The 13,836-nt window shown below is 45.9% G+C and overlaps 1 protein-coding gene across 1 annotated transcript in view; it reads left to right on the top strand.

The window, feature by feature from the left end:
• The window catches only part of LOC119403112 (polyserase-2-like), a 30,256-nt gene extending 19,386 nt beyond the window's left edge, over positions 1-10,870 (top strand). The window contains exons 4-7 of the mRNA XM_037670060.1: positions 6,317-6,458; positions 8,068-8,161; positions 9,122-9,258; positions 10,688-10,870. Of these exons, the coding sequence (XP_037525988.1) occupies positions 6,317-6,458; positions 8,068-8,161; positions 9,122-9,258; positions 10,688-10,870 (556 nt within the window). The remainder of the gene's footprint in view (positions 1-6,316; positions 6,459-8,067; positions 8,162-9,121; positions 9,259-10,687) is intronic.
• Positions 10,871-13,836: the final 2,966 nt, after the last annotated feature.

Here is a 13,836-nt window from a genome sequence, read left to right as displayed (position 1 = left end):
AAAACATATTTCTCGGAACGCTCTTCCCCATGCCTTATTCAGTGGCATTCAGTTACACACTAAAACAACTTTTATATAAGTTATTTCTTAGTGATGCAAGTGAAATGCAAACGTGCTCAAAAGATAGCAGTAGAATTCAAACCCTCAACTTTTTTTTCAGAAGAGATTTTGTCATATTACATGCAATGATTAACTCTTCTCTTACGATAAACAAGAATTTCGGTACTCATTGTGGAAGCATATCCGGTACAGCTGTGGAAACGACTCATCTTTATGAAACGTAATATTCCTAGTATGCGTACATTTACTGCCACGGTCTATTACTTGCGTTTAGGCAAAATAGTACACTCAATTTGTTCGCGCTCATTCTTAATTATTTAATTTGTGCCTTAGCATCTGGACTTTCACGCAACTAAATCACAGTCGACATTAACATCTGTTTTTTTTTTTTTTTTTTGCAGTTCGCTTCGCAAGAAATACAGCTTAATGAGGAAGGCAAGTATATTACACCACATCAATTCCTTCCACTCAATCTTGCAGTCACTTTATTAACTCACGAAAAGACAGCTTGCCCTAGAGTAGCCGTACATTGCAGTTTCCCAATTTCGTGCGAGTATGTGAGATATTTGCATTCGTAAATTTCAAAGGCGTTTCAGACAGGTCATTTTTGTCACGAAAAACAATTTAAACACAATAACTTGAGTTCAAGTCCCATAAATACATATTAAATGGTGCGTTTCTTTTTCAGGTTGTGGGACTGCTCCAGAGGCCGTCGTGAATGGAATGTCAGCGAGGCCGCACCAATTCCCATGGGTGGTAAGACAGCCGCCTTCAAAGTGTATTTCATGTCAAAATTAATTTTCTAGAATCAGGATATATGTGCCTTTTCTTAATTTACTTTTTTCACCTTGCCCTTTACTGGCTCTTAAGCAACGCCTGATTCCGTTTTACACTTGGCACAGTAGGCTACGAAAGTTACACTTCGTTCGCTACCCGCGTAGGCGATCAAGAAGTAGGGCTCCATTTATGAGAGGAAAATTCAGGTATGTCTCACGTAATTCAACACAACTTTAACTTTTCGTCTTTTATGTTGAGCATTAAGGCGTAATCGTTACATGAAAGGCGTCGAATGTATGAGCCTATTTACTGCAGAGCAAGTGAAGTAGCTCCTTTCAGCGAAAAGCAAAAGCCGTAGTGCATCGCTCCCCTCTCGCGAATAACGCATATTTCATGACACCCTGAAAAAATGAGCGTGCTAAAACAATGCGCAAGTAGACGTAACCTTTGCATCTACTTGCAATATGCGATAAACGATGTAGTTATTCCATAGAACGCGTTCAATACCGCGACCAAATGCATTGCCTGCTATTATGCAGTGCAGTGCAGATACCTAAAAAATTATGGCAATGAGTATTCAAAGTGACAAAGCGTCTTGACTATACGACATAAGAACAACTTGACTGCATTTGTTATAATATTGATAACAATAATATCTGGGGTTTAACGTCCCAAAACTACGATATGATTATGAGAGACGCCGTAGTGGAGGGCTCCGGAAATTTCGACCACCTGGGGTTTTTAGATGCGAAGTATCTTATGGCGGAGTTCAATCCGGTGGTGGTGGTGGTGGTGGTGTGCGGCGTGACCACCCTTACTGCGCATGCGCATACCCTGTCCACTCACCCTCTCCCCCCCTCTACCACTCTCCGCTTTCTCCCTATCCCTCTCGCCCCCTCTCCACTCTTCCTCTCACCCACTCACCCTCTCGCCCCCTCTCCACTCTTCCTCTGAAACGCGGGCTAGACATGCCGAAATTCTCTCCAGCGCAACGCCGCGATGAGCACCAGCGCATGCCCGTCCCCTCTCTCTCCTACGCTGCGCCCCTCTCACACGCCTGCCGAGTGCGTTCCCCACTCGCCCTGTGAGAATTAACGGCCAGGCTAGAGGGAAGACAAGACGCGCGTAGCGTTCATCTTCGCGTTCCACGATGCGAGGTCGGTAGCATGCCCAAAGAACGCCAATGAAACGCGATCGTTCAAGTGCTCCGGCTTCGCATCGCCTCATGGTCCCCTTTAGCGGGAAATGGTGTAATTTTTAATGTGCACCTAAATCTAAGTACACGGGCCTCAAACAATTTGGCCTCCATCGAAAATGCAGCCGCCGTTGCCGGAATTCGATCCCGCGACCTTCGGGTCAGTAGCCGAGCGCCATAACCACTAGACCACCGTGGTGAGGCTCACTACGTTTGTTCCTTTGGTTTGTTCAAGAACTAAGGGGGTTTATTGGGATAGTATCGTGTTGCTGTTTTTTTTTTACGAATGTAAAGATTGCATGGGAAATGTAACTGCAATAGACGTGCTTTCAAAAATAGTTGATGATATCAATGTTAGAAATGTCGTAATGCGATTTCAAGTAATCAGTACAGTACGGTGATCAGTCACGCTGCTGTCGGAAAAGATGCAATGAATGGAACTTGAAGTTTATTAATTGAAATTTAAATGCAGCACAAGAAAAGCAAGCATACATTTTCAGCAGTATTTTAAGAGGTCTCGAAAAAGAACTGCGTCCGAGGACCTCCTATGTTACATTTTCCAGCTAAAATAACGATATATTTAGAAGAACGATGCATCGAACAAGGATTTACACAATCAAGGTAATACACAATGTTATAGACATAGATTATCACACGATATCATCCTAATGTAAAGCGATATGCTCTTAGAGAAGCATGCCTCATCATCATGAACTGAAAATGCATAGACGCGTTATAATTAGGTCGCATAATTCATGAATGTAATGATAAATTCTTTCCGGAACATCGACCTTCTTAACATTACCAGGTTTTCTTGGAGCTTCATTTTCCGTCGCTCAAAACCAGATGCGGAGGCAGCATCATCACTAGGCGTCACGTGCTCACCGCGGCCCACTGCACAATTCAGTAAGTTTTCCCTCTGCCACTTCACGATGCCCAGTTTACTGCATTAGACCCGACTACACCTATATCGAGCGATGTAAAATGAATCTGCAAAACCCGTTGAGGTTTTAAGGCAGTAGACGCAACTACGTGTACCCTCCTTCAGTCTCAATCGTGGATATTGAAACGCGACATCAAGAGCCAGAGCACTGGTCGCTTGTACTTATGTATGATACCTGTGTCACACGGTCACTTTTGATCACGATAGGGGCTGACCCGGATCGAATTTCTCGATCTTGATTGCCTCCCTTACGCAAGCTTCGCAAGGGAGCCAATCAATGTTGAGAAATGTGAGCCCGATCTAGCATAATTCTCTGCAATATTGGGATTGTGGGTAGCATTTGTCCTCGCTTTTGCCTGTGAGTACAACCTTACAAAAGGTTTGTAACTGGTATTGGGCATAGTTTTTGTATGGTATATGCACCTGCACGGCCATTATTATGTTATTTAAATTGTGGCTGCTATTGGTGTCGTGCTTATGTCGTGGTAATTTATAATGCTGTGATGTTATACATCTTCATTTCGGTCTGTTTATCACTCCGGCTTCCTTTCCAAAATATTAGGTTTCTTTTTGCAGTTTGGTCACCCGTACAGTTGATTTTTTTTTTCCTTCACGCTTCTGTATTTCCGGCATTGTGTCATTTCCGATGTATCACTCACTTCTGCCCAACGTCTGGCGTTCAGACTGGCAGCGTTCTCTTGAATAAATAAAAAAATATATAAAATCATCTTTCAGACGTGCCGCCAACATTTTGAAATACGTATGAGTGGATCGTTGTTCCAAGTTTCAATTGAATGCTTACACTCATTTTCAATATGATTCTCTTGGTATGTTTAAGTGATCAGGTGGAGAATTGACTTCTTTATCTTTCAGACTGTTTTGCCTGTTCATAACCATTTAACGTGAATGAATAAGTGCTTCCGAAGTATGCTGGGCATACGGTTAACTGATATTTCCGCGTCTCATGCTCCCCTAGTGTTATAGTTCCCGCATAAAGTGTCGTTATTCTGAAAATCTTCTCAAAATGCCTGCCCGGAATTCAAAATTATCCATCTGTTCTGCAAACTGATGTTCCTCGCAATTTTAAATATCAAGGAAATGAGTTGAAACTCTAACTTAAGTAACCGTAATTAACCTATTATAGTGAACAATACCGAAGCGTCGAGTTGTGGCCAGAGTACGATATTAAGATGATATGCAAAAGAAGCTTTTAGATTGTGTCGCAACCCTTCCTTTTTTTACACTGCCAGCAGCGTAATTTTGGCTACCAATGTTCGGCTTGCTTCAACATTGACGATTTCGGAAATCTACACGTGTAAACAAAGAAAAGGGGTTAAATTTCGTTTCATAATTTGTAAGTGATTCCTGAGAAAGTACCAAATTGTGCGGAAACGGACCTCCACAACTTAAGCCGGAAATCGCACACTTCGTGTTCTCAAATTAGAACCATGGGTTGAGAATAGAAACGAAACTTGCGAAAGGTCTCTAAGTATATCTTTATGTTCTGTTCGTACTATACCAAGATTGTGTTCGTACAAGAAGTCGCAAATAGCCAGAGTCGGAGTGAACAGATCTATCAGAGAGTTTACCGACTGTGGCCAGGGTTTGGGGACAAGTGCACGCGGAGCTGTCTCTCGTCAGCGGCGCCTGCGGTAACGGAAGGGGAAATAGCCTATAAAATAATATTTGACGCAAAAAACTATTTATCAAGATCGACTAACAGATCTATAAAGCAGACAGACACTGGAGAGTTGTGGTAAATTTCCAGTTGCAGGGAAAAGGGACTCGGTTTCCTGGAATATTGTGTAGACACCAAAATAGACGGTAATGTGGCACGAAACTGACTATAGCATGAGCTTTGCGAGCTTGTGAGGATTGGTGTGACGAATTTGCACAGAGAACAGGCGATTTAAAGCTAGTATAATTGAATTTCTAATTCAAGAAACGAAGCGTGGCTCATTTTTCAGACTTATACTAGCGAAACGGCAAAATAGAGCCGCAAAAGGTGTGCCGTTCGAGATGTGTGCTCCAAGAATGATGGCTGCAACCGCACATGGTATCGGAAAGATTGAGCATCCGATGCGAAGGGATCAAAAACGAATGGTTTTCCACCTCCAACTGCTTGCGTCCAGGTGGACGCTCATGGTCGGATACCCCCACGCCGATAGCGACGACGAAATTGTCTCGCTGCCGGGAGACGCAGCTCGGTGTTTCGATCAAATTGCTGACGCAAAGCAGAGAAGCGCGTGTGAAATGTAACAGGCTGCTCGTTAGTTTGATGACGTCTACAGCTTTTGTAGTCTTCGTCACGTTGCTCTCGTGTGAACACTCAGTTATGCCGTCACACATAACTCTTCGAGAGGGTTTTTGAACTTTTGATCGGAAGCTTTTTGTGTCGACACTCCTTTAATATCTCACAATGTGGCCCCACATCTTCCTTATAGGCAGTGTTCAAATGTCCTTGGAAACCACGCACTCCGTAGGTTGATACTGCAATTTTACCAGAGTGTTTCAGTGGGTATTTTCTGAATATAACCGGGAGTCCATTTCGACATCTGTTGTTTTTTCTTGGGAGATATTTTTGTTCGCCTATATACGATTCAGCTAAGGTAGCACGCCGTTGCCGCCGCGAGAGATGGCTCCACGTACATATGTCCCCTGGGATGCTTCGACGCGAGCGCCGCCTCCCATCGTCATTGACCGCGGCGCCTTGTTCTGCCGGTCGCGCGTTGCGCTGACGCGTTGAGTTGTGTTGCCACTTTAACGCGCCCCTTCGCTCTCCTACACAATATCGCGACTCCGTCACCACCCTGTAAGAAGGAACGCTGGCATCGAGTGACCCTAATGTCTCCGAATCCTGGTACACTTCTTTTTTAGCGAGCGGCCGTGTTTGGGGACCGCCTTTATGGGAAATAAAATACGTCCCCAGACAGCCTTGCGAAGCTGAAGGGCAGGGAATGTCATCACGATTGTGCTTTCTGTCGCCGAATTCTTTTCTTTTTCCAGCAAAGCTTGGTTTGACTGACCTGTGAAGCTGGTGGTGTTGGCGTTAGCGGTGGATTTTAAGAGAAACCGAGCTACCGGAGTGGGCTCGTGAATGCGCTCGCGCGCGCCGGGCCAATCCTGAGCTGTGCCAATCTAAACAGAAAGTGAAACGCCAACATCGGGTAGATCCTGCTGTTCGTGAGGCAGAGTGTGAAGCCCAACGCCAGTGGAAAGAACCCGCTTTCCATTTAATCAAACGAAAAAAAATAAGAATGCACATACCAAGCTTCGCTTACCCCCCCCCCCCCTTTCCCGGAAGGGGAAGTGCTCCTGGTTTTTTTTTTAATGTGGTGCAGGGGCCACACAGAAATTGCCGCAATTTACGTTATCCACGGCCACGCCGACATACGCCAGGGCGCCAGGGTCAGAGTTGAAAAGGTTCTGCGACATGCGGAGTACGACGACAAGTTGATATTCAACGACATCGCTATCCTGCTGGTAACAATGCTCAGACATCTCTTAGATTATAATTGTTTCATGCAATATAAATACCAGCAAGACGCTTCGTGCGTGGTTGCGAACGTTTCACCACTCACAGAAATGTGGGAATTCTAAATGGTGTTTCCGCGAAAGCCCTGAAGGTCTATGTTTTAAAGTCGCGTGAGGTCCTAAACCTCACAGGGTCCATTATGCATTTGATGATGATGATGTTCTCACTGTGATGGCTCTAACCCACAAGCGGGGATGGCAAAGAACCGGGCGGTAGGATCTTTGAGTTAAATACCTATGACGCTAAACACAAACTCTGGAACTTTGTACTAATAAATCATAGCTAACAGATGAAAATGCTTTTGCCAAAATCGACTGGAACGCGAAAGCCATCTTTTTTTTTTCTCAATCGATTGTAATGACCCCCCGCCCGAAAGCTTTCTACACTTCACGTGGTTTAGCGCATCCGTGATTTGTCCACCTTTGATCAAGCGATGATGACATGAGGTGGCGCCACAGCGACTTTATGCGACGTCATGATGAGGGCGCATATTTGATGACCTATGAAGTCGTCCCGTGATGATTTTTTTGCATCCCTCCTGTTGACGCCCACGCTGACTGTCACGTTTCGCGTATGATGCAGCATATATAAGGTTACTGCCCTTAAAATATATGGGCCGAAAATATAAAACAGCGTGAGCGGCGAGCTGGGCGTACTGTGTTTCAGCCACAGGAACGTTTGCGATGCCGTATGTGATATCCTACGTGAGACAAAACTAATTGGTTCCTAAGGTTATCTAATTTCAGATTATTTTTCAACCATATTGGTTTGTTATTATTTTTTCTTGATTATATCAGTGCGTTTATTTGTGAACTATCTATTTCTAGACATACTTAGAACATCAAACATTTTTATTTCTAAAACAAGGTACCGCCCGTTTCGTGGCCAATCCCCCGCGGCAGCTTGCGCCAGGTTACTAAGGAACAACCAACCAACCAACTTCGTCTTTGCGCTGTTCGCGTGAGCAGCAGTGCATTAGGGGCATAAAGAAGGGTGAGACGCGTGCTCCGCACCTGTCCTGCGGCATTGTTCCAGCCCAGCATACACAATCTAGACGGGGGCATACGCGCTTGTCACGTTCGCTTCTAATGGGGCCTAGGGCAATTCGGCTGCATTTCTGGCATTACGACGCACATAGGAAACGGAAGCATGGGCGCTTGTATTCTAGCGCTCTTAATGGAGTTAGAGATCCCTGAAACCACAAGGACACCTACTGCCTTTTACATAACCAGGTGGCGAGAAGCAGGGCTCGCTCGGGTTACGCGCGCCCAGTTGTTTATTGGTTCCTCAGGAGCGCATTTCAAAAGAACCAATCGGAGCGTTGAGCGCTCTTTCGAAGGCGGTGAGCAGTGATCCAGACTGGTACGTGGTGAATGGGAGTGGTGGGTGGCCTCCCCACCGTGGCCTACCGTGGGGGGAACCCTGATTCGCATTTAAAAATCTACTTCGGGTGGACCAGTTGCACAAGTTCTGGAAAACTTATGTATAGAGAAAATTTTAATGTGATATATTTTAAGTTATTCGCTTAGATAACAACCGTAATCTTCTTGTCCGCAGATGGAAAAGCCATTCCGATACGGAACGGAGGTCAAGCCCATATGCTTCCCTACGAAACCACTGAACGCCTACAACAAGAATGCAGTCATCGCTGGTTGGGGAAAACTCTCTGAGTGTATGTTATGTGCTTATAAGAAAACAGTGAACGGTTTATTGTATTATGCGTACCCTCACTAAGGCAGAACTGCAAGACGTCCTGGTTAAGGAACCAACAACAAATCCCGCCATCTCCCGTAAAGGGAACCCTATAAGTATGCGAAGCAGCCATGAGTCGACTTAGATTTTTGTAAATGTTTTATTTTCTTCATCACTGTTCATGGTCCTTCTATTCGAGGTTCCCCTGATGTTTTTACTCGTCATATATGACTTTAAGCTCAGGGGAACGTTTTCCCTTGAGTATAACGGTCCTGTGGTCCGTAAAGTATAAAGTTATTGGCTCTTGCTGCAAAGGTTGCAGCTTGAAGCTTGAGAATGCGATGTCAACGCGCCCGTTTCGCTTGGGCTTCGCGAGCCCGCCGCTCCGAATCGGCGGGGCACTGGCTACGTCGACGCGACGCCGGGGAGACAGGCCTCGTTCATAAGCTGCTTCGCAACTAAGGTTATCTGGCATGATTTATGGTGTAGTGGGTACCTTGCATGAATGACGATGATTTATGGCGAAGTGGGTACCTTGCATGATTTATGGCGTAGTGGGTACCCAATGGTACCTAGCATGCTTTATACTAGAGCAGGCGCCGCAGTGGAGCGAGCGCTCTATCGCACGTCCATATGTCAGGCAAACATTCCTTTCTGCACACCATGCGTGAGCTCTCCTCTCGTGCCAGCACTTCATTCTCTTCTTTCTTCCATACATCTAGTGGCGCGCTGGGCACTGGTCACGCCGGGGGGACATGCCTCGTTCATAAGCTGCTTCGCATCTACAAGTACCGTGTGAGACTGTGTACTATGCACCCTATTAGCGAAGGGCGCTAAGCGATCCCAAAATTCGCCAGAACTATTATGCTGTCGATCAGGTTATAGCTGATGAAGCGCTTCTTTGTCACCGTTACTGCAGTCGGCAACACGGCGGACCACCTGCAGTTTACGATTGTGAAGATACAACCAAATGATGTTTGCGAAAAGATCTACAGCGACTCCTACAGGAAGGATAAAACGTACTGCGCGTTCCGCAACGACACCGGCGCCTGCTTCGTAAGGACTGCTTTTTTTTTTCTTCGTTACTCGAAGAAAATTTTCTTCAATGCGAGCTGTTTTTCGTTTTTTCTTTTTTTATTTTTTTTAATTTTTTTTTGTCGAGAAGTCGCCTTTTTCAAGGCTACTGCAGCGACCCTCTGGTCCGTGGTGTAGCCAGAAGTTTGTTTTTTTCGGAGGGGAGGGGGGGGGGTGAATCAAACTTTATGCAAGTTCGCGCATGTGTTTGTATGCGCGCGTGTGTATAGACAAATGCAAATGTGAAGCATTTCGGTGCTGATTTGAATATCCTCCTCCCCCTCCCTGGCTACGCCAGTGCTCTGGTCCTTGAAACGGTCCATCGAAGCTTTACCCTCTGCGCGATCAAAGATAGTTTTACACTAATCTGACACGTTGGGCTTGTTCATGATTCACCGTAACACCCAAAGGTATAGTGCATCCGGCACAAAACGAGTGACACAGCCACACACCCACAGAGCTATGTTCTGTGTGTCTTCCTGTGGGTGCGTTCCTGTGGCGCTGTGTGCGTTCCTGTGTCGCTCCTTTTCTTTCGTCCTGAGTGCGCTGTACAATTGGCTGTTATGAATAATTTTGCTGATTGTTTTCCTGAAGCTAACGCTCAAGTTCCCGTATTCTGCGATGGCTTAATTCTCAGCTGTGCTCGTGAAGTTAACGTAATGGCTTGCAAAATCGCGCGACGTCTTCTGAAACACAGTGAACTGTCAGAACATCACGTAATCATCGCGCACGTCGAGACGTGTGTGAAACGAACCTTTCGCGCAACGCTTTAGGCAATGGCTATAATACAACTGTGCATAGGGGTCCGCAGGTTTCTACATCAGGGTGGGGAGCGCGTGGGGGCAAAATTGACTACATCCGGCATAGCTTTACCGGAGCGCCCTCGCCCCTCGCCTCGCTATTTGGTCGAGTCGGAAAGGAAGCAAGCTTTTTTCTCCCGACCGGCTCGCTACAAAAAATTACAATGAATCGGTGACGGGCTTCTCATAATGGCCTGCCTTTGGACCTTGTATTTCTTAGGGTAAAGGCGGAATGAGTGCACTTCTTAGAATGTACCATATGTGGTCCTCGGCCGCCACTATAGTAAAAAAAACTTCCTGGCCACGACCCTATATATTGAACCATGACGGACAAGGTCGACTTCTTGAAGGTGCGGGGCAAACATGACACCCTCCTTGCATTATTCAAGTCCAGAAGCGTTCGCACAATGACATTACCTTTAATGCTAGTGCTACAACAAATTTTACCAGAGGTCCGCGCCACCCGGTAAAAGCCGGGTGGCGCGGGGTCTCCCCTGCGTCTTCTCTGGACCCCAATAACGTTTGCATCATCATCATCATCATCATCATCATCATCATCACCCCCTTCACCGTTTCTCAATCAGCTTGACGCATTGGCTCCACCTTTTCAGGGTGACTCCGGCAGCCCCCTGTTCATGCAAGCTGGCAACGTGCCCTACGTGCAAGTGGGCATAGTGTCTCATGGATTTAGTTGTGAATCAGCGATCGTCTACGCCAAAGTGGAAGGCTACATCGACTGGGTGGTCAACGCTACTCGCTCGCTCAAAGGCTACAGGAACCTGTCTGCACAGTAGCATCGAGCTTCTGCTGAGAATGGCAGCTACATTTGCAATTCGTCACTCCCAATAAACTTTGAAGGAGGTTCATGTATTTTCAGATTAAGTTCTTAAACAGCAATGCATTGTGTACGTTTTGTCCTACCTTTCATTTCTCCTTTCCAATCCTTCAGCGCAGCGTAACAAACCAAACACTGCGATCTCCGTCTCCGTTCCGTTTCATCATGTCTCTCTTCAAAGCTTTGTCTTTTATTCAATCAAAAAACATGTCGCAGATATTTACGTACCACAAATATTTGAGCATACATTCGCATTCAATGTACTGCCACCCGTGGAAATTTTCTCCTTTATGCCAACACGACGAAAAAAGATAAATTGTGCGTGCGCGTATCTCTTTCTCTCTCTCTCCTCTGTGTGTGTGAGAAAGAGAGAGTCGTTGGTCGGGTGAGTCACATTGCACAGGGTAAAACAAATATGAAGAAATGAAGGCGATCAAACCTAACGATGAAAATGGACGAAGCACCAAAGAACATTCACATGGGTACAGCCGTACGAAAGCGACTGCGGCTGCGCTTCGGCAATCAAGGAAAAGCATACGCGCTGAAATCTATTCCGAAATGAGAGAGATAGTAGATTTTGCAAAATTATTGTGTCAAAGCCGTCTTAATTTCGTCAAGCTCAGTTTCAGCGAAAAACGTATACATTCACAGGACCTCCGTAAAATAGTGGCGCTGATGCTGACAAAACATAAGGTCTGTATTAATACAAAAAAGTACTCATCATAAGTGTTTCCCAAGAGCGATTGACCAAGTCACGATGTTGGAGATATTCACGGCTAGCACCGTTACCAGAATAAACGGTTTTTAAAAACGGCCTGCTCTCCTGTAATCTAGAGTATATGTAGACATGAAATGTCTACCGACAAATCAGATTGGTTGGAGATTCTACTAAGCACAGCCTTGCGCATGTTCGCAAGGGCACTCCCAAACTACACCGCACTAGACTGCGCGCTCGTCCATATGAATGTCACTGTTTAATGTCTCTGTGCGAGATAAATCGTGGGCTTTGCCTGGCGTATGTGGCCGATCCGGCCACGACGGGACAGCAAGCTGGTGTGCCGCACGCACCGTGGTGCCACCTATCGAATAATGCGGCAACTCGTGCTGCGAAACCGCTGCCCGCACGCCGTTTACTCGCCCACCGCTAGCGTTAAAAACAGCACAACCTTGAACAAGCGTATGGTGCCCTATCTTCCTTTGGAACGTCGTCATTGTAACAGGAAAATAAGAGGTCAGCGTACAACAAGTTGCAGCTTCAGTGATAGTGTGACCAAATACTAAGAAGAACTCTTAAGCAATATACTTTGCTATTTGTTTGGACTGCTGCCGAGGTTTACAATGCGGTCCTATAAGAAGGGGTGACTGCCAAAGACCGCACTTTTTTAAACTTTTGGGCCGATTGTCCTGATGTCTCGTATGGGTGTCCGTATATTCTGGCTGATAACCCCGAATGTCTCTTTTGAACGCCGGAATAACAGAGCTGGAATTAGGGTCACGGCCACTTGAAGGCTGCCGAAAACGAGAGCTAAAAGCATTTCACGCTTAATAAATGCTGCCCGTTGTAACATATGTGACTGAGACTGAAAGGGTAGCAAAGAAAGTCGAGAAAAAGTTAAGGACCACAAAGCTCGCCATGCTACGAAATATGGTAGGCGGAATATGGTGGACATTGAGAAAATGCAAGACACGGACAAAAAAAAAAGATCGGCAGATCTCACGCACTGTGGAAATTTGTTTCATGCGAAGCAGTCAGCTAGTAGCAGCCTTTTGCTAGTAGCAGCCTTGTCCCTTTTCGCGATGTAGACAGGAAGCAACCGTCTTTATGCCGGCACGCGCTCGCTTCATCTGCTGCTTCGCTCCTCGAACACGTGCGCCCCTTTTCACCACATTAATATCTTGAGGATATTTAAGGCAAAAGCGTTTGGGCTGAATTTCACCTGTCAGTTACAGAAAAATAATTCGTTGCAGTTTTTGGACCTGATTTTTTTTCTGCAACGTGACCACGTTTGCTGGTGCCCACCCCCCTCCGTTCCAAAAAATCGCTGCTTAGCTGCTCTTCAGGTCATTCTAAGATTACTAAGAATGCCATTGCTATGAACTCTTTGCAGTCCACCCTCAGGAAGTCCTGCATACATTAATGTCATGATAGCTTTCAGCAACAGGCTGTTTGGCTAAAAAAACGATGGGTACCCTGCACCTGTGCTTGTGTCAGCGTCTGAGAGACTTCTCAAGAAGTGTAAATCTTGCCCGGTTGAAACGGCGGAGCCAGGTGATGAGTCCAAAAAATATGCTGTCATACCTTAGGTACACCAACTGTCACATCGGTTGCAGAAAATAACTAAACGTTTTGATGTCGACGTTCTTTTTTCTTCAAAACAAAAAGTAAGCTTGTGTTGCGATTAAGAAGGCTCGAGGAACAGCGGATGTAGGTCGCTCGGCGAAGCATCGCAATCCCGCCGTTACCTGCGCCGTTGGGGTTGTTTGTAGCATAGAGTTTCCTAAAATTAACCAGAGGGCACTCTGGTGCTGCGATCGTTCAGCCACCATGGGAATGATGGGTAGTACACGGATTTGCCTAGTCTTTGGACTTGCGGGCTTCGAACGCACTTGTGGCTTTGTTTATTGCTGTGTTTTGGTTTTCTTTCAGATAAAGAATGGATCGTTGTGAACTTCGTGACCAGATTGTATTGGTGAGCCTAAAAAAGTTAAGTGGTGAAGTGGAACTGTTGAACGTTTGCTGAACTTCATCTTGCGACAAAGCGGATGCAGGCGACGCCCTGCCAAACGGAGCCGAAAGTACGAAGTTTAGACAAATCCGTGTACTACCCATCATTCCCATGCTGGCTGAAGCGCCATGCGTTGCAGCTCCCATAGACACTAGCGCCAGAGTTCCCTCTAGTAAGTATTGTAGGAAACTCTATGGTT

Source organism: Rhipicephalus sanguineus, chromosome 8, assembly GCF_013339695.2.
Source record: "Rhipicephalus sanguineus isolate Rsan-2018 chromosome 8, BIME_Rsan_1.4, whole genome shotgun sequence".
NCBI classification, from domain to species: Eukaryota; Metazoa; Arthropoda; class Arachnida; order Ixodida; family Ixodidae; genus Rhipicephalus; species Rhipicephalus sanguineus.
This window is presented reverse-complemented; position numbering and strand designations above follow the sequence as displayed.